General features: G+C 35.2%; 1 protein-coding gene across 6 annotated transcripts in view; it reads left to right on the forward strand.

Moving 5' to 3' along the window:
- Positions 1–26,110, forward strand: part of PARP8 (poly(ADP-ribose) polymerase family member 8) — a 186,437-nt gene that overhangs the window by 129,257 nt on the left and 31,070 nt on the right. For all 6 annotated transcript variants that reach the window (XM_033179537.1, XM_033179538.1, XM_033179533.1 and 3 more), the window contains 4 exons: positions 2,596–2,721; positions 3,245–3,809; positions 5,377–5,427; positions 5,533–5,628. In XM_033179537.1, coding sequence (XP_033035428.1) covers positions 2,596–2,721; positions 3,245–3,809; positions 5,377–5,427; positions 5,533–5,628 — 838 coding nt within the window. The remainder of the gene's footprint in view (positions 1–2,595; positions 2,722–3,244; positions 3,810–5,376; positions 5,428–5,532; positions 5,629–26,110) is intronic.

Consider the following 26,110-nt stretch of genomic DNA (forward strand, 5'->3'; position numbering starts at 1 on the left):
CACAGATATAGTGATTGGTCTTATATAGGGTATCCTATCATTCAAAGGCTCAGCATATCACAGACAATGGAAATAATCTTCGGTTTTTGTATGACTTTATGTTGAGTCTGCACTGATCAATCCTTAGTTGTGTTTAAGGGGGGAAAATATTACAGATCTTCAGTTTTCCCTTAAATATATGTGCAACATAAAATTAGGTATAAATTTTTCATATGTAGAGTTCCCTACATTTGTAAAACGAAATTCAATTTGCAACTTAAGTGCAAATCAAAATAAAATACTTGAAATTCAAAGCAATACCATTAATTTTGTTTATGATATTATTTTGCTAAAGCTATTTCACCATCACAATTCGAATATAATACTGGCTGCTAGTGCAGTTTTTTTTTTTTTTTTTTTTTAAATTAACATGTAAAACAGTATGATGTCATCCCTATGTACGTGCTTTTTCCACTGCCCTGGAACCTTTTTTGATAGTTGGCCATGACATCATCTGCTCTTGACTTGATGCAAATGTATACTTTACCTTGAAATTTTTCACTTTTTTCCCCTGCTATCAGCCAATCACTGGCAATGGTAGTAGTTCCTTTTGGTGCTGCCAGCACAATAGTAAACACAAACTTAAATGTAAATACTGAAGTCCCTTCATGGTTCTCTATTATAAGGAGGTGGTTGTTATACCAAATGTGCTCATATGTATACTCCAGATTACCCCTGAAATTAAACACAACATTGAACGTCTTTTAGAAAACACTTAATTTCTTTTGCATCCAAGAACAACTAGATACCTAGGTATTCAAGTTTAAGAATTACTGATTTTAGATGTTAAATCACACTTTGAATCCTAATGTAATATAAAAGTGGGAACATTTTTAGCCATTTTGACCTGTTTGGTTTTTTGTTCCACTTAGCTTATCAAGATTAGGCAAGCACTTGCCATCTTTCTTAGAGAATGGTGCATAGGAGTAGCAATTTTCTATGGGAAGAAAATCTAACTCTGCTTAATACAAAGGGTTGTGTCAGTGGAAATTTCAAATTAGGTACAGGGAGAAATGATGATCTTATTATTACATTTAAATCCTGCTGAAATTTTGGGTAAAAAAAATTCAAACATGAATAAAATGTTTCTTGTGCTGAATGAGCAAATTTACTGTGAATTTGGAATCATGGCCTCACTTATTGCAGTTTTATTCCCTTTTTCTCACCACTTCCACTGCTAAAAGGACCCCAAAATGATTCAATATGTAACTGTTTATTCTTCTGAACTTATCAAAACTAGCAGAAAAAAACCTAAGTGATATACTTTCTGGCCATCTGAGTTAGTTTGTTAAGACCTGAAGGATCCTGAGAACTTAATAACTGGCATTGTGTCTGTCCCATTTGAATAACGTGTTATACGTATCAAAACTCATTTGATAATATACGTACTACTGCTCTGTCACTTGCATCTGTGCTAACTTGGGCAGATTTCATTTTCTTATTTGTGAAATGTGTGGAATAACAGCTACTTGCTGGGGGTACTGTGAAAATTAGAGGGAAAAATGTGCCTGTAACATTTCTGTTTTACTCCGTGACATATTGTAAGTGGTAAACAAATATTGGTATCATTTTCCCGATCCCAAAGCAATGTGTTAGAAATAACTGAAAAGAGCATAAAAAACAGGCAATCCTGAAATTATTTTTGAAGAAAAAAAGTTTGATTTATTTCATGCTTGATGTTTAATTGTAAAATTTCATGTCTACTTAAGTATTAGTGTTCAGGGCCACTGCTGTGTGGAAAATGGAGATATACAGAAGCCATCCAAGCCTGGGACCTTTCCCAAATAAAAACAGTGTGTCCAAGTCCACAGTTGACATTCTGGAATTCTTTACTATAAAGCACTGATGGAGTGATTTTGACATAGAAAATATCAAGATTAGGAGTTACCAACATCCTGCCTTCTGATATTAACTAAACAAATTTAAGGATACCCAGTTTTTAAAATTTAGTATAGTATATTCAAAAGTAAATGGGCTGTGTTGAAGATATAATTTGCTGAGCACATATTTCTGCATAGAACCAGTTCTGCATGTTTTCTTTTTATGTATGATTTTATAGCTTTACTTTCCTTTTCATGAAGAAGATATTGAAGCAAGTCAAGTAAAAAGAAAATGGCTTTACTTCTATCTTAATATATAGCATTATAATTAGTAACAAAAATGTTCTTAAAAATTGAATTTCTAGCACCAAAAATTTAGATTTTTTTGCCACTTCAGCTCAAGTTGTTGATCCTGAAGGCCGTCTTTATAATTCTCTTTATATCTTCATTGTTCTGTCATTTGAATTATATCCTGGTAATATTATAATTTAATTATTTAAATAAATAGTAATCATTATTGTTTACTGTGATGTAACTAGTCACAGTTAAGTTCTGGGAATTTGCTATATGATGCTTTCCTATGGATGGAAAATCTTGTATGATTCTAAATTAGCCTCTCACTGATTTCCATGTGCTTGCTTTTATTTCATAAATGCATTTTCTACGTAATAAATACAGTAACATTAATTGAAATTGCCCTGGAGTGGTGATAACAGAATTACCTTTGGATTGACAGAATCATGCAGACATTTGTTACACAGCAGTGGAAACAGAGCAAAGAAAAATCCAATTGCCTGCACAATAAAAAGTTGTCAGAGAAGAAAGTGAAGTCTCCCCTGCATTTATTTTCTACTTTGCGCAGGTTGGTAACAGGCAACAACATTCATTGTCTTACTAAATGCTGAGTGTGTGATGCACTTCATACTTACAGCATTCTTTCTATAGTATTGGCATCTGTTTATTTTCTTTATAACCTCTAAGAAAAGACTGAGTTAGATGCATTCCATCAAAAACATATTCATTTCTCTGTTTAGAGTTTTTATTAATATTTATTTAACATTGGTTACATTTGCTAAAATTACATTCTTTGCTTTTTAATCACTTAGAGTTTTTCCTACCAAAATTGGTTTCGTTATAGGGCTTTGGGATAGATAGGCGGGAAAAAAATTCTTAGAACCTTTTTTTTGCTTTTCAGGAAAAATGGGATTCAAGTCCTGTGATCATTCTGCACATACCTTTGATTTCAGTTTTGACTGGGTAGGCTATATTAAAATGAGGTGGTAGAATATTTGTAGCAGTCAAGTTGAGTTTGAGAATGACAAGCTTTCTTCATGGTCTGCCATACCTGTGATTTGCCCTGTATTAATTGTTGTTCAATTTTGAAGGTCGCCAAGTTATCCTCCGCCTGGTTGTGGTAAAAGCAAATCAAAACTGAAATCTGAGCAGGATGGAATCTCCAAAACGCATAAGCTGCTGCGGAGGACTTGTTCCAGCACAGTCAAGACTGATGATGTTTGCTCCACAAAGTCACACAGGACCTTTGGCCGCTCCCTGTCCAGCGATCCCAGGGCTGAGCAGGCTATGACAACAATTAAATCACACAAACTTTTGAACCGTCCCTGCCCTGCAGCTGTTAAGTCAGAGGAATGCCTCACTCTAAAGTCACATAAACTATTGACTCGATCTTGTTCTGGAGATCCACGATGTGAGCACAACACAAACTTGAAGCCCCACAAACTGTTAAGCAGGTCTTACTCTAGTAATCTCAGAATGGAAGAATTGTATGGACTGAAAAATCACAAATTGCTCAGCAAGTCCTACTCCAGTGCCCCCAAGTCATCCAAAACTGAGCTTTTCAAGGAACCTAACGCAGAGGGCAGGAGGCTCTCTCTTACCTCAGGGCTTATTGGTATCCTAACACCATCTTCATCTTCATCTTCTCAGCTTGCTGTGCGTAAATATTTTCATCTTGAGTTCTTAAATGTTAGCTAAGGTGCAGTAGAATTTTTTTATAAGATCTGGTGGAGAAAAGAAGCAAAACTTTGTTTTAATTTACCATTTTTAAATATCTTTTTGGATATTGTTTTGCATACCATACATTTGCAACTGGCACTGAAATGTCACCTTTGGTTCTGAAAACAAATAAATGTAGCTACCCATTTGTAGTCCAGTTCAAATTCTTGTCATAGTAACAAATGCTACTGAAAACAGAAGAAATGCATTGGATTCACAATGCATTGTTACTTATTAAACAAGCATATAATTTTAATGTTTCATTAAGTATGTGTATCTAATCTCTGGTCTTCTCACATGAGTGGTGGAGGACCACATTTTTCTTGTGGTTAAATTAAGAGTAATTCCCTTTCAATCACATATAAGAGAACTTTGCCCATGCATGTTGTTACCTGTGGAGAGAGGCAGCACTTATCGCTTTAGATACCAGAGCTTCACTTAAAGTTGTTTTTAGTGTCCCTTTTATACTGAAGTCACTTTATGCTGGAGCTGTTTTTGGGGGACATGGGACCAGGAGACGACTTTAATAATTAAAGTCCTTTTGATGGTATTTGTCAAGAATAACGCTTACACAAAATTTATCACTGGCATGATTGGCGTGATAGCCAATTTCATGCTAATGATAAATTCATAGACCTGTCTTATGTAATTATTAACATATTCAAAACAGTTGATGAAAAGTTTTGTTTCCTTTTGCTAAATATATATGTGTGTATGTTGGGGGTGTGTGTTTAACTCTAACCATTAATGTGTATACACACTCAGCAACAGATGAAATTGAAAAAAATAAAGTCTGTTTTAGGAAAGTAATGTTATTCTTATATAGGTTTATTTCTAAAATTAAATTGTAAACTATACTGTATATTTATTTTATGAAAAGTTGAATATGTTGTCAGTTTCACATGAGCATCCTAGAAGCCCATTCCTACTCAAAGATAAGTTTTAAGGGCATAGAGCAAATAATGTAGAAAAATTACACAGTGGAATATTTCCCATGTTAGCTTCATCCAAGAAAAATCATTTCAGACATTCTGTAAAATAAAATGCTTTAATGACCTCCGATATGGCTAAGCAAAATACATAGTTTTCTGTTATGACACTTTCAGTAGCTGTCTAATATTTCTTTGGAGGAATAATTGTATCTAATTGTAAAATAAGACTGATGTTCCCTAATGAAGAGTATGAGCATTTGCTAATTAGTAATAGAAGAAATGAGTTTTTGTGATCATGTAAAGATGCCAGTCATTTTTGCTAGAAGATCAGCAACTAAGAATGCTATTCATTTACTGTAGGCAAAAATTGCATTAGTAATGGTAGAAAAGGATATTTATTATAGAGTGAACAAAAAGGTTTTTAATTTTGATGTCATCATCAGTGACTCAATTCATTTTTCATGTGCTCTTAGATCACTTTTGTATTCACTATTGCAAAGAGTAAAAGGCTGTAATTTATACATTTTTAAATTAAAGAAATTATTATTTTATTTTTACTTTGCTTTTTATAGCCAAATGGTGCAAAATGCATTCCAGTACGAGACCGCGGCTTCCTCGTGCAGGTATGAGCCAAAACTCTATCCACTGTAGAAATATTTTAATTCTTACTGGGTTTTAAAATCATTTATGAGCTTGTCTTAATTATTTTTCCTTACTGTTTTATTCAGACAATTGAGTTTGCTGAACAGCGGATCCCTGTATTAAATGAATACTGTGTGGTATGTGATGAGCCACATGTGTTTCAAAATGGCCCTATGCTTAGGGTAAGTTCTTGCTGATAGAATGTTAGTGTTGGTTTAGAATACAGAAATACAGAAAAGGTTTGAAATATAAAAATAAGTAAATAAATGCAGTTTAAAGCAAATACTCTTTATTGAGCAAATTATTGACATATAATTTTGACAAAATGAATTAGTATTACTTCTAAAGTAGCCTGTGAAAGAGCAGTTAGTTTGATATTAGGAAAATGTTTCTTACTATATTTTTTACATGTTTATCTAACAGCTATTTATCCATCTACACCTATATCAGCATTAAGCATCTTAAATTGTGGAATTTTGAAGAACCAGTGTTTACAAGGTTATGTGACAAGGATGCTTAGGCAGTGTCCCTTCAAAACTGCACAATTTAAGATGCCGAATATAAGAGAGGAGAGTCTTGGTCCTATACATGTTAAAAGAGGTACACAGTAGTAGAAAGAGGATCAGAATAAAGATTTCCAAAAATGCTAACATCCTGACACATTTGGGACATTATCATGGGAATATGAAAATAAGAATCAGTGTATACATGCATTTTGGGGAGAAGTATTCAATTTTAAAATGGTTTTTTTTGCAATTTTTATTGCAAAAATTTAACACATAAATCACTACTTAAAGTATACAATTCAGTGTTTTTTTCATATATTCACAATATTATATAGCCGTTACCACTATTTAATTCCAGAAAATGGAATTTCCATTACCCCCAAAAGAAATACCCTGTTAGCAGTCACTCCTAATTTCCGCCTCCTATAATTCCCTGGCAATTATGAACCTGTTTTCTGTTTCTATGGATTTGGCCATTCTGGATATTTGATATGAATGGAATTGTATAATATGTGGCCTTTTATTTCTGACTTATTTCACTTATAATGTTTTCACAGCTCATCTATATAGCATATGTCAGTACTTTTGTTTCTTTTTATGGCAGAATAATATACATTTTATGGATATACCACATTTGTTTATCCATTCATCAGCTGATGGAATTGCTAGAACATATGTCAACTCTGTTTAACTTTCTGAGGAACAACCAAACCTGTTTTAACAGTTGCTGCATAATTTTACATTTCCATTGGCAATGTATGACAGTTACAGTCTCTATATATCTTCCCCATGTATTATTCTCTATTTATTATTATTTTTTAAATTATAGCCGTGCCAGTATGTGTGAAGCAGTTTCTTATTGTGGTTTTCTTATGCACTTCCCTAATGACTAACTAAAAGATGCTAAAATATTTTGATTTTCTGCTAAAAAGATTTTGAGCATCTTTTCATGTGCTTATTGGCCATTTGTATATCTTTTGAGAAATGCCTATTTAAACCCTTTTCATATTTTTAAATTGGGTTATTTGTATTCTTATGAGTTGTAAGAGTTCTTTATGTATTCTGAATACTTTATCCTTACCACATATATTATTTGCAATTATTTTCTCCTATTTTGTGGTTTGTCATTTCATTTTTTAATAGTAATCTTTGACACACACACGTTTTTAATTTTGAGGAAGTCTTGTTTATCAATTTTTTCTTTTGTTACTTGTGTTTTTGATGTTGCATCTGAAAATGAATTGCTTAATTCAAAATCACACAGTGCACTTATGTTTCCCTCTAAGAATTTCATGATTTATGTCTTACATTTAAGTCACAATACTTTTTGAATTAATTTTTGTATATGGTGTTAAGTTGGGGTCCAAAGTCATTCTTTTGCTAGTAGATACCCAGTTGTCTCAGGACCGTTCTTTGAAAAGACTGTTTTTTCTCTACTGAATGATCTTGGCACTCTTGTTGAAAATTATTTGACTATAGATGTTTTGGTTTATTTCTGGACCCTCAAGTCTTTTTCTACTGATCTGCATGTCTGTCCTTAGGCCAGTACCACATTTTCTTGATTAATGTTGCTTTATAGTAAGTTTGAAGTCAAGAGGCACAAATCCTCTTTGCTTTTGTTTTATAAGATTACGTTGACTGTTAGGGGTCTCTTGCATTTTTCTATCAGTCTATGGTTCATTTGTCCATTTCTGCAAAAAGGCCGTTGGAATTTTGATAGGGTTGTACTGGAATTGTAAATCAGTTTGAAGACTATTGCCATTGGCTGTAGACTGAATGTGTTCCCCCCAAAATTCATATATTGAAATCCTAACTCCCATGTGATGGTGTTAGGAGATGGGTTGTTTGGAAGGCGATTAGGTCATGAGGGTGGTGCCCTCATGAACAGGAATAATGCCTTTATAATAGAGCACAGAGAGCTCTCTCACTCCTCTACCATGAAAGGACACAGCAAGAAGATTAATTTGTGGCCTTACTGTCACTATGGTCTGTGAATCAGCAGATGGGCCCTCATCAGGCACTGAATCTCCTGACATCTTTATCTTCCCAGCCTTCAAAACTATGAGTAATAAATATTTGTTGTTATAAGCCACCCAGCCTATGGTATTCAATTACAGCAGCCAGAATAGACCAAGATATCATCTTAACAATATTAACCTTTCCAATTTGTGTCCACCAGATTGTTTTATTTATTTAGGCTTTTAAAATTTTATTTCAATGCTATTTTGTAGTTTTCAGTATTCAAGTCTTACATTATCTTGGGTAAGTTTGTTTCTAAGCATTTTACTATTTTTGAAGTTACTGTAAATTAATTTGCTTTATTCCATTTTCAGAACATTATTTGCTATCATATAGAAATAGAAGTCATTTTTACATGTTAATCTTTTCTCCTGCAACATTGCTGAACTTATTTATTAGCTCTATTAAGTTATTTTTGGATTCTTTGTTTCTCTATATAAAATTATGTCTCTTGCAAATAGAGAGAGTTTCACTTTTTCCTTTTTAATCAGGATGCCTTTTATTACTTTTCCTTACCTAATGTGCTTGACTAGAACCTTCAATACAAGACTGATTAGAAGTGGCAAGAAAAGAAATTTTTATCTTGTGATTTAGGGGGAAAATGTTCAGCCTTTCACTGTTAGTTGGGGGTTTTTCATAGATACCACTTACCAGGTTGAGAAAAATCCCCTTCTAGTCCGAGTTGTTAGGTGGTTTTATAATAATGAAAGCATTTTTGTCTGTTTTTGTTTTCCTGTGTCTCTTGATATTACTATGTTTTTCTTTTATTCTATTAATATGATGTATTACACTGATTTTTTAAATATGCAATAACAACTATCTGGGCCTGGAGATTGCTGTTTTACATTCTTTTTTTTTTTTTTTTTTTTTTGAGACAGGGGTCTTACTTTGTCACTCACGTTGTAGTGCAGTGGTACAAACATGGCTCACTGCAACCTCAACCTTCTGGGCTTAAGTGATTCTCCCACCTCAGCCTCCTGAGTAGCTGGGACTACAGGTACATGCCACCATGCCCAGCTAATTTTTAAAGTGTTTTGTAGAGATGGGGTCTCACCATGTTGCCCAGGCTGGTCTTGAACTCTTGGGCTCAAGAAATCCTCCTGCCTTAGCCTCTCAAAGTGTCAGGATTACAGGTGTGAGCCATCTAACCTGGTGAAAAATTTTTAATTTATGAATTCAATTTCTTTATTAGTTATAGGGCTATTCAAATTATCTTTTTTTTTTTTTTTTCTTTTTGAGACAGAGCTTTGCCTTTGTTGCCCTGGTGTGATCTCGGCTCACCACAAACTCTGCCTCCCAGGTTGAAGCGATTCTCCTGCCTCAGCCTCCGAGTAGCTGGGATTACAGGCAGGCAGCACCACACCCAGCTAATTTTGTATTTTTATTAGAGACGAGGTTTCTCCATGTTGGTCCGTCTGGTCTCAAACTCCTGACCTCAGGTGATCCACCTGCGTCGGCCTCCCAAAATGATGGGATTGCAGGTGTCAGCCACCACGCCCAGCCTCAAATTATCTATTTTATTTTGGGTGAAATGTGATATTTTTTGCTTTTAGAGGAATTGGTCCATTTTGTCTCAGATGTCAAATGTATGTGAGTAATTTATTAGTATTCTCTTATTATCCTTTTGATGTCTGCAGAGTTTTAGTGATACTCTTTGTTTCATTTCTGATGTTGAACATTTGTATCATCTCTCTGTCGGTCCTGCTACAGGCTTGTGGATTTTAGTTACCTTTTCAAAGAACAGATTGTTCGTTTCATTGAGTTTCTCTATTTTCTCTTTCAAATTCATTTATTCTTTGTTACTATTATGAAAGTGGGGATATTGAAGGCTCTGACTATTATTGTTGAATTGTTTTTACCTTCAGTTCTTTCAATATTTGATTCATGTGTTTTGGGAAATCTATTGCTGGATGCATGTATGTTTGTAAGTGTTTTATCTTCTTGATGTTTTGACTCTTTTTTCATGTCCTTCTTTGTCTCTAATAGCAATTTTTGTCTTCAAGTCTATTTTGTCTGATTAGTGTAACCACTGCAACTCTCTATTGGTTATTATATGCATGGGATGCCTTTTTTCATGCTTATGTTTTTATCCTATTAATGTCTTTAAAACTAACGTGAATCTCTTGTTGATAGCAAATTGTTGATCTTGTTTTTAAATCCTTGCTAAACTTTTTACTTAAACATAATTACTAATAAGAAAAGACTTCTGCTATTTTGCTGTTCATTTTGTATTTGTATTATATCATTTTGTTGCTCTGTTTCTCCCTTATTGCCTTCTTTTGTGTGTTTAATAGGTATTTTCTAGTGTACCATTTTAATCCCATGTTGTAGCTTTTCAGTTTTTCTTAGTGATTGCTCTAGGGATTACAGTTAACATCCTAATTTCTAAAAATCTAGTTTGGATTAATACTAACTTGATTTTTTTTTAGTAAGAGACAGATCTTGCTCTGTCCTCTAGATCAGAGTGCAGTGGTGCTGATCATAGCTCACTGAAGCCTCCAACTTCTGGGCTTAAGTGATCTTCCTGCTTGCCTCATCCTCACAAGTAACCAGGACTGGAGGCACAAGCCACTATGCCTGGCTAATCTTTAGAAAAGTTTTTTGTAGAGATGGGATTTCGCTATGTTGAGCAGGCTAGTCTTGAAGTCCTGGCCCAAATTAGTGAGATTATAGGTATAAGCCGCTGTAACCAGCCTTAATAATATATAAAAACTTTGCTCCTACATAGTTTCAACTCCACTCCAGAGTGGAAGTACATATAAATGCTGTTATATATAAATATGTAAGTTATATCATTATATTATGTGTTCATCAACGTAAATTTATGATTATTGCTTTATACAGTTGTTTTCCAAACCAGAAAAAATCAGGAAAAAAAATCAAAGTCAAATTTATCAATGTATTATTGTATTATGTATTATATCTGTTTGTATTATATCTATGTTTAAATTTTTAAAAATGTATTATATCTATGTTTAAAATTAAAAATATATATATTTGTGTGCAGTCCTTTGTATTTACCTGTATATATGGTTACTTTTCATTTTAATCTGAAGTGTCCTTTTCATTTTAATCTGAAGAACTCTCTTCATTATTTCCTGTGGGAAATCTCTGCAAATGATGAACTCTGTTGGTCTTTACCTGGGAGTGTTTTACCTTCTCCTTTGCTGTTTGAAGGATAGTTATGCTGGATATAGAATTTGTGGTTGAAAATTTTTGTGTGTGGTGGAGGAGGATTTGTGATTTGTACTGTTTTCAGCATTTTGAGTATGTCGTCCTGCTGCCTGTGGTTTCCCATGAAAAATGACCTGTTTTCTTATTGAGGATTCCTTATTATGTGATGAATTGCTTCTCTCGCTGATTTTGAGATTTCTTCTTTGTCTTTGGTTTTTGGCATCTAGATTTTGATGTGTCTAAGTGCCTCTTTAAATTTATCCTATTTGGAGTTAATTGGATTTCTTGGAAGTGTAGATTAATTTTTTCTAATGAATTTGAGATGTTTTAAGCCATATTTATTCAAATATTCCTCTTGCAATTTTTCTTTCCTCTTTCCTTCTGGAATTTCCATTATCTGTATGTTTGTATGCTTGATGGTGCCCCATAGATCTCTTACACTTGATATTTTATTATTATTGCTCTGCTCTTCTTTAGATTAGTTAATCTCAATGGACCTCTCTTCAAGTTCACTGATTCTTTTTTCTGCCTGCTCAAATATGATTTTTTATTTCAGTAATTGTATTTTTCAACTCCAGAGTTTGTTTTATTTTTATAAATTCTATATATTGATACTCTCTGTTGACATTGTCTTTTCTTCATTTATTTTGATATGATATTCTTTAGCTCTTGAATGTTTTAAGTATAGCCAATTTAAAGTTTTTGTCTAGTAAATGTAACATCTATGCTTTCCTTGGGATCCTTCCTATTGGTTTCTTTTTACCCTGTAAATAGGTCTTACTTTCTTATTTCCTTGCATGCCTCTTTTTTTTTAATTGAAAACTGGACATTTTAAGTATAATAATGCTGGAACTCTGGGATTTAGATCAGCCAAACTGTTTTGGCAGGCCTTAACCTTCATTCCTGCTTGTCCAGAGTGTTAAGATCAGCCAGAGGTGAGATTTAAGGCCTTCTAAAGTCTTTCTTGAGCATGCACACAGACATGGGCAAGCATATGGTCTTCTGGATTTCCAGGAATATGTGTGAGTTTTTCATAGTCCTTATGGACATCTCTTCTCCCAATCTTTTCTTCTAAGCTTTTTGGTTCTTCTGTTGTTTGCCACAGTTGTTATCTGTTGCCTCACACAACTAAAACACTTACTGGAAATGTTTTTAATCCCCACTCCAGGTAATGTTTTAGTACTGGTTAAGTTCCAAGTCAGGCAGAAATAAAGACAAGTATTTACAGCGTGTCTTCCAGAGAACTATCAGATATCTCTGTGAATCAATTCCATTCTGCTCCCTCTATTATTTGAAATGCGGGCTATTGTTTTTAAGGCTACCACTGAGCTCGGGAATGGAAGATTGAATTAGGGTAAATTTAACCCTTTTCCCATTTGCCCCAGCAATACTTGCCAGCAGCACTTGCGGCTATAGTGTTTATCCGGAGATAACTTTGCCATGAAATCTGTCACTTTTATTAATATTTCTGCATGGCTCTAGTATATCTACTTTGGAAACAAAATACATCATTCTACTTACAGCATTTTGGTTTTAGTAGTGGTATTTCCATTTACAAAATATAGTAGTAATTCTTGATCACTGAAAATGTCAAATCCTAGAAAACATAGCATTTGTATGTGTAATGTTAACATTGTTCTGAAATAGCTGTTGGCTGAAGATTCATTTGATGAATCTGATTTTTCAGAAATAGACGATTCTAGTGGTTCAGACTATTCTGATGTTAGTTCTGTTTAGAAATAGCTCTGAGAATAGTTTTTATATTTTATTTTCACATTGATTGAAAATCAGATTTGCTTCAGCCTCAAAGAGTGTGTTTATGTAGAATTAAATAAGCGCTGGCAATGAGCTGCACTTTTTTTCCCCCAAAACAGAAAAAAAAAAGGTTAAATGTCACAAGTTTTGTAGTTCTTACCAAGATTCAGCTGTTGATCCTTGGGTTGCTGCAAGTTTTTTAATTAATTTCCAGAATACCATAAGAGTTGACTCAGGCCATTTTTGCCAGTTTCTTTTAAAGATTTTATAGAAAGGTGCAAGTTTGGGTTCCTCACTCAGCCTTTTTTGCTGATATCATTCCTTATTTCAAAGCTTTTAACAAGCAAGTACATTGTACCATATCTGCATAGTATTCAATGTCCAGCTTTTGAGTTAAGAAATAATGAAATGTAGATAAATATGAAAATAATGATTGAGCTAATATCTATCATAGTTAACAGAGAAAAGGAGGTTATTGAGGGTTGTGTGCCAGGCACTGTGGGTAGATATTTGGCATTTTTTTTTATTTGATCATCACACAACTCTTGTGGTTTAGGTACCTTTGCTTTCATGCTGCAAATAGGGAGACTAGATTTATAGAGTTTAAGCAGTTTGTTCAACACCACCCAGAAAATATAGGTAGAAGCTTGGCTTTGAACCTAATTCTGTCTGATTTTAAAACTGCATCACAAACATTTAACTTAATATTTGATAAGTAGAAGGCACCATGCTAGATTCTGTTACACTTTTTAAAAGAAACCTGTCTTGCTGTTTGGAATATGTGTTTGAAAAGATAAAACACAAAACTTGGAAAGCAATAATTCTATTAGAACTTTTTTTTGTATTTCAAGATTTATACTTTTAAAAAACATCTCTGGTAGCCATTTAATAACACAATCATCTATCAGATATTTTATTTTTTTGCTTAAGGGAAACAATCCATGTGCTATTTTTTTTCCAGTCAACTTTACTCTCAGAGATATAATGTTATTCTGAAACCCAAATCAACGAAATCAGCATTTAATTATTAAATAACTGCAATTTTGCCATTTCCATTTGATACAGGGAAATGTGTCCTTTTGATGAGAATAGGGAGAATTCTCTGGTCATCTCAACCTGCCCCACTTAGATGGCTATGTTTTCACGTTGTCAGTGCTCACCTGTTGATATTGATCTATTGCTTTCTCTATAGCATTGCCATTTCTACCACAAAAGATAATAGTAATGTTATCAAAAGTAAATGCTTTTTGCATGTTTTTTATGTAATTTGAATGTTTAAAGTTATTTATGTGGATTTTCAAGTATAATCCTCTTAATAACTCTCTAGGTATATATTATTACTATCCCCACTTTACGGTGAAGAAAATAGTAATTTATTCAGTGTTAGTGTGCTAGTAAGTAATAGAGATAGGATTCTAATACTGATAGAATGGCACCAGGCAGGGGTTCTTACTCTTGACTTATAGACTTGAATTGACTACATTTATGTTCTGGAAATGTACCACACACATTGTTGGGAGTTCACTGTTTGTGCTTTAATTGTGGGCAATTCATTCCTCTAGTAAGTAGTGGAAATATTATAGTTATTATTAGTATTCTTGGTGTCTCACTCGAAATTTTGACTTTATCTATATCTGCAACAATGAATATTGCTGTATTTTTCTACAAATGGCCATGCTTTTATATAAGCAAGAGAGAAAACATTTTCTAAATAAATACGGATGATTATCAGATGGTTTATTGTTGCTGTGATGTAGACTGATACCTAAGAATATCAGAAAACTTTCTTAAATAGTAAGATAAGTGACATAGGAAATCAGATCAGGAAATGAAAATTAAAGAAACTTTTCACGTTGAAAGGTAGACACAGGAAGAACTACCTCTTGATTCTGTGAAACAGATATTTTACCTAAGTTGGTCTCACTCATTTTTTTCTATATCTTGCTTGTATTTACATTGCAATATGTTTGGCTGTAAATTCAAGAGTAATATGTAAAAAGTAATATATAATTTCTTAAGAGATATTAACCAATTAACTGATTCACTGATCATTATTGAGCCTGACATATTACAGTCTGTAGTAAGTCCCAGAGACATAAAGAGTGTAAGTTATAACCCATTGGTGATTAAACAGGTTAGATAAAAACTCAGGTTTCTATAGAATTCTATGCGCATTCTATTTTATTACATTTACATTTGTTAGATCTTGCTTTCCAAACTTAGGCTCTCCCATGTTTTTTTTTTTTTTCTTTTCTTTTCTTTTCTTTAAGCCTGATTGTTTTTTAGATGACACAAATCCTCTTTAACCTTTATTCTCCAAAAGTCCTAAAATTTTAGTCACTGCTTTTGCACTATCTGTCATTCCACTCAGAGGTCTAGGTTAGCATGTCACACTCTCTGCAATACAGGGAACTAAACTACCTACTTAGAAACTCCCTGCTGCTCCTTCTTCACTTTTGTTTACAAAAGTTATAAATGTCACTTCCAGATTTGAGTCCTGACACATAACATTTTGCATCTGCATAACGCTCACATTAACATCACAAGAATTGTTCAGGAAGTCCTCGATTTTCAATTTAAAAGTGTCATTTCTACTGTCATTACAAAACCAAACCAAAACCAAATGCATGGTTCTCTCCGTTGTGGAATCAACTAGGGTGTTAATGCAGCAAATTGTTTCAGAGATGCTTTTTAAATGTAGTTTGTTTCTTTAGGTGTTTTTGAAAAACAATAAAACAAGGACTTATTGTCAGAAATGCCAGTTTTATCAGCCTCTAAATTCCTAATGCCCTTTTCTGTTATACTTACCTTAATCACCTCAATTGTGGATTGGTACAATTGTGTACTCTGCTGAACTGCTGAACTCTGCTGGAGAAAACCATGTGGCTGTGTGAATAACAGTTCTTGCAAAGCTGGGCTTCTGTCTTTGATACTTGGCAATCATTCTGTGTGTCCTTGGTTAATAGACTTTCTCATTTCCCACATCAGCATGTGATGTGAGAGTTATGATCTCATTCTCTTCTCCTATCATGTGAAATGCCCTGGATTACTTGCTCTGAGTGGTTTGATGAGGCATGAGATTCTAGTCTGCTGATTCCCAAATATGTTTGCATATGTCTGTCACCCACTTAGAGTAATGCCCATTCTTACTGAAGCAAAGCCAACTGAGAAACCTGAGAATCTATATTTTTGTGTATCCAGCATTGGACAGATGTTTGTAACTAAGGTTCTTATTTTGCAAGTGAAATTAACAACACCCAGTTATAATTTGGTCCAGTTTTAGGTGTTAACCAAAAAATGACTGAGGCAGGAGGAAGAGGATGGGTAGGTAATGAGGCAAATGGTTACATTCTTATGAGGCTCTGATTAGCCTCAGTAAATCTACATTTTACATGTGAAAAGAGGGAGTAGAGGAAAAAGTTATGTATTAATCACAGGGTAGGCACAAGGATGTCTCTGTTCTTGGTCCTTGCTCTTGCCCTGTGAAGATAAGCTAATAATTGACATTGTCAGGATGAGATTCAGCAGAACTTGGTTTTAGGGCTAGTTTATAGAGGGTATGTCTCCTGAAAGATTTGGGGGCTTCAAGGAATTTCCTTGTGAGGGAGGCCATCTGGGGAGATGTGTGACCTTATATTGTCGTGGAAACCTGTCTCATGGGTGAGGCTATGACACGGAGCTGTGAAATAACAGCTATCAGTTTGGGAACAAAGGGAAAGCAGTATGGCCTGACTCAGTTCCCAAGCCTAACTTTCCCTTTGGCATAGTGAGTTGGGGGGTCTCAAGATTTGATTCTGTTTTCTTTCACAAAGACATTGCCATGAAAATTCATGAGAAACTGAGCATGAGGATAGACCTAGGTATGTCACATTTTACCTTCTAAGAGTAAAACAGATAGGTCTGCTTGTATTTAGACCTGATTTTAATATTTGAAGAATGGATGAAAAAGCTTAACCTATTAAAACCCTCCCCCAACCTTCAACATGGAAGTTCCGATATCAACTTCTGAAATACTAACTAAAATAATAATTATGCCAAAAAACCTTTAGTTCAAAAACATTGTTTAAAAAACAAAATTCAAACTAAGTAGAAATTAGTTTTAATACTCAAACAACATCTTTAGTTGTATGAGACAAATAGAGACTACTGCATGTTTAGGCCTAATTAGACCTGATGCTGTCTTACTGTGGATCTGCCTTAATTGCTGTGGGATTCTCTCTCTTTTCATGGACCACACACCTTTCCTCACCCTGAATGTGTGTCTTGACCACAAACAGAACCCAAAGCATTGACTATAAAACTGTAAATACAGAGAGTTAAAGGCTTCTAAGTTTGTAGTTCTAGAAGATGTTCATATATTATTCTTGCATTTTTCAATACCAGTTTTTAAATAGGAATTTATATTTACTCTGCTTATTTCATTTTTAGTGAGAAAAATTACAGCAATAGTTTTAAACTGTGGATATACAAATAAAAATGCTACTTCATAATATGCTTCAAAGAAAACTATTTTTTATTAAATACTTATCTTTGTATACACATTGAGTTAAGGCAGTAGAACTAGCTTCTCCAGGTTCCCTTATATTGTTAATATTTAAACAGCTTTCCATACCTCAAGGATATTTTTTAAACCTTATCTCACTTGGTATTTTTATCAATTTGAGAGCTAGATACTATTTTTACCCCCATTTTATAGATAGGAAAACTGAACTGTGCACGTGTGCTCTAACAAGAACAAGCTCCACTTTTAGCTGTTTTGTATACTGGACTTATGTGAAATATTTTGTTTAAACAAAAAGACCATGGCAAAAATATTTGAATACCTACACCATGCTTTTCTCTACATAAATACATAGCTAGATTCTTTAGGGTTGTATTATTTCTATTACCAGTAGAGGATAATTTAAATTCATGGAAAACGTAAATTTCTTAAAATACAATTAGGTTCTAAAATATTCTTCCGAGCTTAAAACATTTTTTGAAACATGTTTTTATTGCTCACATTTAAATTGCTTTGATTCAAATAAAGTTAAAAATGTATTCATTTTAGTTGAAAACTTCTAAAATATGTCTTATTTTAGGGACATATATAAATATGTTCCTCGTGCTTTTAAATAGTGCCTAATGAATATTCTATAGCAAATATGTATGTGTTGATAATAGAGGGACTTGCTATGGTTTTACGGTCTAAATTAGAGCAGTTAATTGCTTCCAGGCAATATAATATTAAGAATAGGTAGTATTTTACAAATTGGAACTAATAGTTTTTTTGTAAACTCAGAATGAATTAATAAGTAATATAACACCTGGTTTTATTTAGGCATACATACTTTGCATTAAATTATGTACAATAAAACATGGCAACACACTTAACTGGTAATAGTTCTTAAAATGACTATGTGCTGTTTTGAATTGATGCTAACATTTTCCGTGTAAATAACATAGTCATAGTAGAATTTGTCAGGGTGGAGGATTGGGTGGGAATAAGATAAGGCTAGCCCACAATATAACTACTTGTGTGTCTTTAAGGGAGTGATTCAGTTTCTCTTCCTTGAATAAGATGTTCCTTCTGTGAGCAAAAGAGACATCTAGTTACTTAATATAATTTGATAACTTTCTTTTAGTGCAGCAGCTGGTGTTAACACTTTGAACTTCTCAGAAATAAAGTGTGGATAAACAAGGAAAAGGAAGGATTACTACTCTACAAAAATAAATATACAAACACCTCAAAATAAAGTCATTTGTGTCTTACATCTTAAATACTACTTGAACCTTCTAGTAAAAATGAGCAAGAGATACAGAATTGTTATTTTAAAAATTTATTAGCATTTACTTAGTATGGTGTATGGTATATAATTAATTACATCATGACCTTTGTAGTTGCTGTGTTAAAAAGGAAAGATAAAATTATTTTTATAAGAACATAGTCCTTCCTTTTACTTCTCATTTTTTTAGTATGATGGCAAAGTGTTTTGGTTTTTGTTTCCAAAAAGCAGATTTTCTAGGGTGCCTGATTTCTGTCTGATTTCCTTCTTCAAACTATTGGAGTAGCAGAATATACCTAGAAATCTGCCTTACTCACTTAAGTATGGGAAGAGGGTTATTTTTAAACCAAAAACATTCAGGAAAGAAAAGTGTTTCCACAAACTAATCAAATCATAGCTTCATCCTGAGGAATGCAGACATATTATTTAAAATAATGAGTCAGTTGACAAGTCAATAAAGTTGATTTAGAACTTTCTTTTTTTCTTTTTTTTATTATACTTTAATTTCTAGTGTACATGTGCACAACGTGCAGGTTTGTTACATATGTATACATGTGCCATGTTGGTGTGCTGCACCCAACAACTCGTCAGCATCCATCAACATGTCATTTACATCAGTTATAACTCCCAGTGCCATCCCTCGACCCTCCCCCCTCCCCATAATAGGCCCCGGTGTGTGATGTTGCCCTTCCCATGTCCAAGTGATCTCATTGTTCAGTTCCTACCTAGGAGTGAGAACATGCAGTGTTTGGTTTTCTGTTCTTGCAAGAGTTTGCTGAGAATGATGGTTTCCAGCTGCACCCGTGTCCCTACAAAGGACAAGAACTCATCCTTTTTTATGGCTGCATAGTATTCCATGGTGTATATGTGCCACACTTTCTTAATCCAGTCTGTCACAGATGGACATTTGGGTTGATTCCAAGTCTTTGCTATTGTGAATAGTGCCACAATAAACATACGTGTGCATGTGTCTTTATAGCAGCATGATTGATAATCCTTTGGGTATATCCCCAGTAATGGGATGGCTGGGTCAAATGGTATTTCTAGTTCTAGATCCTTGAGGAATTGCCACACTTTTCCACAATGGTTGAACTAGTTTACAGTCCCACCAACAGTGTAAAATTGTTCGTATTTCTCCACATCCTCTCCAGCACCTGTTGTTTCCTGACTTTTAGTGATTGCCATTCTAACTGGTGTGAGATGGTATCTCATTGTGGTTTTGATTTGCATTTCTCTGATGGCCAGTAATGACGAGCATTTTTTCATGTGTCTGCTGGCTGTATGAATGTCTTCTTTTGAGAAATGTCTGTTCATATCCTTTGCCCACTTTTTGATGGGGTTGTTTGTTTTTTTCTTGTAAATTTGTTTGAGTTCTTTGTAGATTCTGGATATTAGCCCTTTGTCAGATGAGTAGATTGCAAGAATTTTCTCCCATTCTGTAGGTTGCCTGTTAACTCTGATGGTAGTTTCCTTTGCTGTGCAGAAGCTCTTTACTTTAATTAGATCCTATTTGTCAATTTTGGCTTTTGTTGCCATTGCTTTTGGTGTTTTAGACATGAAGTCCTTACTCATGCCTATGTTCTGAATGGTATTACCTAGGTTTTCTTCTAGGATTTTTATGGCATTAGGTCTAATATTTAAGTCTCTAATCTGATTTGAATTAATTTTCATATAAGGAGTAAGGAAAGGATCCAGTTTCAGCTTACTGCTTATGGCTAGCCAATTTTCCCAGCACCATTTATTAAATAGGGAATCTTTCCCCATTTCTTTTTTTTGTTAGGTTTATCAAAGACCAGATGGCTGTAGATGTGTGGTATTATTTCTGATGGCTCTGTTCTGTTCCATTGGTCTATATCTCTGTTTTGGTACCAGTACCATGCTGTTTTGGTTACTATAGCCTTGTAGTATAGTTTGAAGTTAGGTAGCATGATGCCTCCAGTGTTGTTCTTTTGACTTAGTATTGATTTGGCAACGTGGGCTCTTTTTTGGTTCCATATGAACTTTAAAGTAGTTTTTTTCAATTCTGTGAAGAAAGTCATTGGTAGCTTGATGGGGATGGCATTGAATCTATAAATTACCTTGGGCAGTATGGTCATTTTCATGATATTGATTCTTCCTATCCATGAGCATGGTATGTTCTTCCATTTGTTTGTGTCCTCTTTTAGTTCACTGAGCAGTGATTTGTAGTTCTCCTTGAAGAGGTCCTTTACATCCCTTGTAAGTTGGATTCCTAGGTATTTTATTCTCTTTGAAGCAATTGTGAATGGAAGTTCATTCATGATTTGGCTCTCTGTTTGTCTGTTACTGGTGTATAAGAATGCTTGTGATTTTTACACATTGATTTTGTATCTTGAGACTTTGCTGAAGTTGTTTATCAGCTTAAGGGGATTTGGGGCTGAGATGATGGGGTTTTCTAAATATACAATCATTTCATCTGCAAACAGGGACAATTTGACTTCTTTTCCTAACTGAATACCCGTGATTTCTTTCTCTTGCCTGATTGCCCTAGCCAGAACTTCCAACATATTGTTGAATAGGAGTGGTGAGAGAGGGCATCCCTGTCTTGTACCAGTTTTCAAAGGTAATGCTTCCAGTTTTTGCCCATTCAGTATGATGTTGGCTGTGGGTCTGTCATAAATAGCTCTTATTGTTTTGAGATCTGTTCCATCAATACCTAATGTATTGAGCGTTTTTAGCATGAAGGGCTGTTGAATTTTGTCAAAGACCTTTTCTGCATCTATTGAGATAATCATGTGGTTTTTGTCTTTGGTTCTGTTTATATGCTGGATTCCATTTATTGATTTGCGTATGTTGAACCAGCCTTGCATTCCAGGGATGAAGCCCACTTGATCATGGTGGATAAGCTTTCTCATGTGCTGCTGGATTCAGTTTGCCAGTATTTTATTGAGGACTTTTGCATCAATGTTCATCAGGGATATTGGTCTAAAATTCTCTTTTTTTGTTGTGTCTCTGCCTGATTTTGGTATCAGGATGATGTTGGCCTCATAAAATGAGTTAGGGAGGATTCCCTCTTTTTCTATTGATTGGAATAGTTTCAGAAGGAATGGTACCAGCTCCTCCTTGTATGTCTGGTAGAATTCGGCTGTGAATCTGTCTGGTCCTGGACTTTTTTTTGTTGGTAGGCTATTAATTATTGACTCAATTTCAGAGCCTGCTTATTTGTCTATTTAGGGATTCAACTTCTTCCTGATTTAGTCTTCAGAGAGTGTAAGTGTCCAGAAAATTATCCATTTCCTCTAGGTTTTCTAGTTTATTTGTGTAGAGGTGTTTATAGTATTCTCTGATGGTAGTTTGTATTTATCTGGGGTCGGTGGTGATATCCCCTTTATCATTTTTTATTGCATCTACTTGATTCTTCTCTCTTTTCTTCTTTATTAGTCTTGCTAGCGGTCTATCAATTTTGTTGATCTTTCCAAAAAACCAACTCCTGGATTCATTGATTTTTTGGAGGGTATTTTGTGTCTCTATCTCCTTCAGTTCTGCTCTGATCTTAGTTATTTCTTGCCTTCGGCTAGCTTTTGAATGTATTTGCTCTTGCTTCTCTAGTTCTTTTAATTGTGATGTTAGGGTGTCAATTTTAGATCTTTCCATCTTTCTCTTGTGGGCATTTAGTGCAATAAATTTCCCTGTACACACTGCTTTAAATGTGTCCCAGAGATTCTGATATATTTTTTCTTTGTCTCATTGGTTTCAAAGAACATCTTTATTTCTGCCTTCATTTCGTTATGTACCCAGTAGTCATTCAGGAGCAGGTTGTTCAGTTTCCATGTAGTTGAGCGGTTTTGATTGAGTGTCTTAGTCCTGAGTTCTAGTTTAATTGCACTGTGGTCTGAGAGACAGTTTGTTATAATTTCTGTTCTTGTATATTTGCTGAGGAGTGCTTTACTTCCAACTATGTGATCAATTTTGGAATAAGTGTGATGTGGTGCTGCGAAGAATGTATATTCTGTTGATTTGGGGTGGAGAGTTCTGTAGATGTCTATTAGGTCTGCTTGATGCAGAGTTGAGTTCAATTCCTGGATATCCTTGTTAACTTTCTGTCTTGTTGATCTGTCTAATGTTGACAGTGGGGTGTTGAAGTCTCCCATTATTATTGTATGGGAGTCTAAGTCTCTTTGTAAGTCTCTAAGGACTTGCTTTATGAATCTGGGTACACCTGTATTGGGTGCATATATATTTAGGATAGTTAGCACTTCCTGTTGAAATGATCCCTTTACCATTATGTAATGGCCTTCTTTGTCTCTTTTGATCTTTGATGGTTTAAAGTCTGTTTTATCAGAGTCTAGGATTGCAACCCCTGCTTTTTTTTTTGCTCTCCATTTGCTTGGTAGATCTTCCTCCATCCCTTCATTTTGAGCCTATGTGTGTCTCTGTATGTGAGATGGGTCTCCTGAATACAGCAAACTAATCAGTCTTGACTCTTTATCCAATTTGCCTGTCTGTGTCTTTTAATTGGAGCATTTAGTCCATTTACATTTAAGGTTAATATTGTTATGTGTGAACTTGATCCTGTCATTGTGATACTAGCTGGTTATTTTGCTCATTAGTTGATGCAGTTTCTTCCTAGCCTCGATGGTCTTTACATTTTGGCATGTTTTTGCTATGGCTGGTACCTGGTATTCTTTTCCATGTTTAGTGCTTCCTTCAGGGTCTCTTGTAGGGCAGGCCTGGTGTTGACAAAATCTCTAAGCATTTGCTTCTCTGTAAAGGATTTTATTTCTCCTTCACTTATGAAACTTAGTTTGGCTGGATATGAAATTCTGGGTTGAAAATTCTTTTGTTTAAGAATGTTGAATATTGGCCCCCACTCTCTTTTGGCTTGAAGAGTTTCTGCCGAGAGATCTGCTGTTAGTCTGATGGGCTTCCCTTTGTGGGTAACCCAACCTTTCTCTCTGGCTGCCCTTAACATTTTTTCCTTCATTTCAATTTTGGTGAATCTGACAATTATGTGTCTTAGAGTTGCTCTTCTTGAGGAGTATCTTTGTGGCATTCTCTGTATTTCCTGAATTTGAATTTTGGCCTGCCTTACTAAGTTGGGGAAGTTCCCCTGGATGATATCCTGAAGAGTGTTTTCCAACTTGATTCCATTTTCCCCCTCACTTTCAGGCACACCAATCAGACGTAGATTTGGTCTTTTCACATAATCCCATATTTCTTGGAGGCTTTGTTAATTTCTTTTTCCTCTTTTTTCTCTAGACTTCTCTCTCACTTCGTTTCATTCACTTGGTCTTCAATCATTGATACTCTTTCTTCCAGTTGATCGAGTTGGTTACTGAAGCTTGTGCATTTTTCACGTATTTCTCATGTCATGGTTTTTATCTCTGTCAGTTCATTTATGGCCTTCTCCTCGTTGATTATTCTAGTTATCCATTCTTCCATTCTTTTTTCAAGATTTTTAGTTTCTTCGTGCTGGTTACGTAGTTCCTCTTTTAGCTCTGAGAAGTTTGATCGACTGAAGCCTTCTTCTCTCAACTCATCAAAGTCATTCTGCGTCCAGCTTTGATCCGTTGCTGGCAATGAGCTGACTTTCTTTGGGCGGGGGGTGCACTGTGATTTTTTGAATTTCCAGCTTTTCTGTCCTGCTTTTTTCCCATCTTTGTGATTTTATCTGCCTTTGGTCTTTGATGATGGTGCCGAACTGATGGGGTTTGGTGTGGTTGTCCTTTCTGTTTGTTAGTTTTCCTTCTAACAGTGAGGACCCTCAGCTATAGGTCTGTTGGAGATTGCTTGAGGTTCACTCCAGACCCTGTTTGCCTGGATATCAGCAGTGGAGGCTGCAGAAGATAGAATATTGCTGAACAGCGAGTGTTACTGTCTGATTCTTGCTCTAGAAGCTTTGTCTCAGGGTTGTACCCTGCTGTGTGAGGTGTGAGGTGTCGGTCTGCACCTAGTGTGGGATGTCTCCCAGTTAGGCTGCTCAGGGGTCAGGGACTCACTTGGGCAGGCAGTCTTTCTGTTCTCAGATCTCAACCTCCATGCTGAGAGATCCACTGCTCTCTTCAAAGCTGTCAGAGAGGATCATTTACCTCTGCCGAGGTTTCTGCTGCTTTTTGTTTAGCTATGCCCTGTCCCCAGAGATGGAGTCTACAGAGACAGGCAGGCCCCCTTGTGCTTCGGTGGGCTCCACCCAGTTCAAGCTTCCAGGCGGCTTTGTTTACCTACTTAAGCCACAGCAATGGTGGGTGCCCCTCCCCCAGCCTCGCTGCTGCCTTGCAGTTAGATCTCAGACTGCTGTGCTAGCAATGAGGGAGGCTCTGTGGACGTGGAACCCTCCTGTCCAGGTGTGGGATATAATCTCCTGGTGTGCCATTTGCTAAGACCCTTCTTGGTAAAGCGCAGTATTAGGGTGGGAGTTACCCGATTTTCCAGGTGTTGTGTGTCTCAGTTTCCCTTGGCTAGGAAAAGGGATTCCCTTCCCTGTTGTGCTTCCCAAGTGAGGCGATGGCTCGCCCTGCTTCAGCTCTCGCTGGTTGGGCTGCACCACCTGACCAGCACTGATTGTCTGGCACTCCCCAGTGAGATGAACCCAGTACCTCAGTTGAAAATGCAGAAATCACCTGTCCTCTATGTTGCTCGCGCTGAGAGCTAGAGGCTGGAGCTGCTCCTATTCGGCCATCTTGCCGATTTAGAGCTTTCAAGATTTGAATATAAATGGATCAGGGTTGGAGGGCATTGAAACAGAAATGCAGAAAAAAAGCATTATAGTAAGTGCTGAAATTTTGCTTATTTGTTATTCATGATAGGAAATAGAGAGGTCTCGGTGAAATTGCTAAAAATCATTTGCAACAGAGCCAGAATGTCACATGAATACCTAGGATTGGTAACAAAGTGTATTGATAGAGATTTATAATAAAAACTGTGTCTATTGCATTTTTCCTTTCCTTTGACATTTTTCCTGGATTGAAAGTTACTTGAACTTTCAATCTCGTGGTAAGATATTTTATTTCATTTTATTTGCATTGGGTTTTTAAAAATTATTAGTATACTTTAAGTTCTAGGGTAGCTGTACATGAAGTGTAGGTTTGTTACATATGTATACATGTGCCGCGTTGGTTTGCTGCACCTATTAACTCACATGTCACTGTTTACTTCCTCAGTAGCTAATATAAAAATAAATTCCCAGGACCTTTTATGATATCTAAGGTTTATCTTCTCCTTGGATTCTTGTTTGTGTACTGTTTCATTGTATTCAAGCACCAGAATAGCGTTTGAGACTATCATAAATATGCAGTAAGTGGTTGCCTTATTTCAGATCATACCATGCTCTAAGCCCCAGAAAATGAACAAAAGAAGCAATATAATATCCATGGGGAAAATTGAGGGTAAAGCATATACACATATAGATACACAAAAAAGTTGGAGAAGGTTAAAAATAAACACTTAAGTTAAAGGAAAAGTTGTTGAAATTGAACATTTTGCTGTAT

This window comes from Trachypithecus francoisi, unplaced genomic scaffold, assembly GCF_009764315.1.
Source record: "Trachypithecus francoisi isolate TF-2019V2 unplaced genomic scaffold, Tfra_2.0 Lachesis_group2, whole genome shotgun sequence".
Taxonomy (NCBI): Eukaryota; Metazoa; Chordata; class Mammalia; order Primates; family Cercopithecidae; genus Trachypithecus; species Trachypithecus francoisi.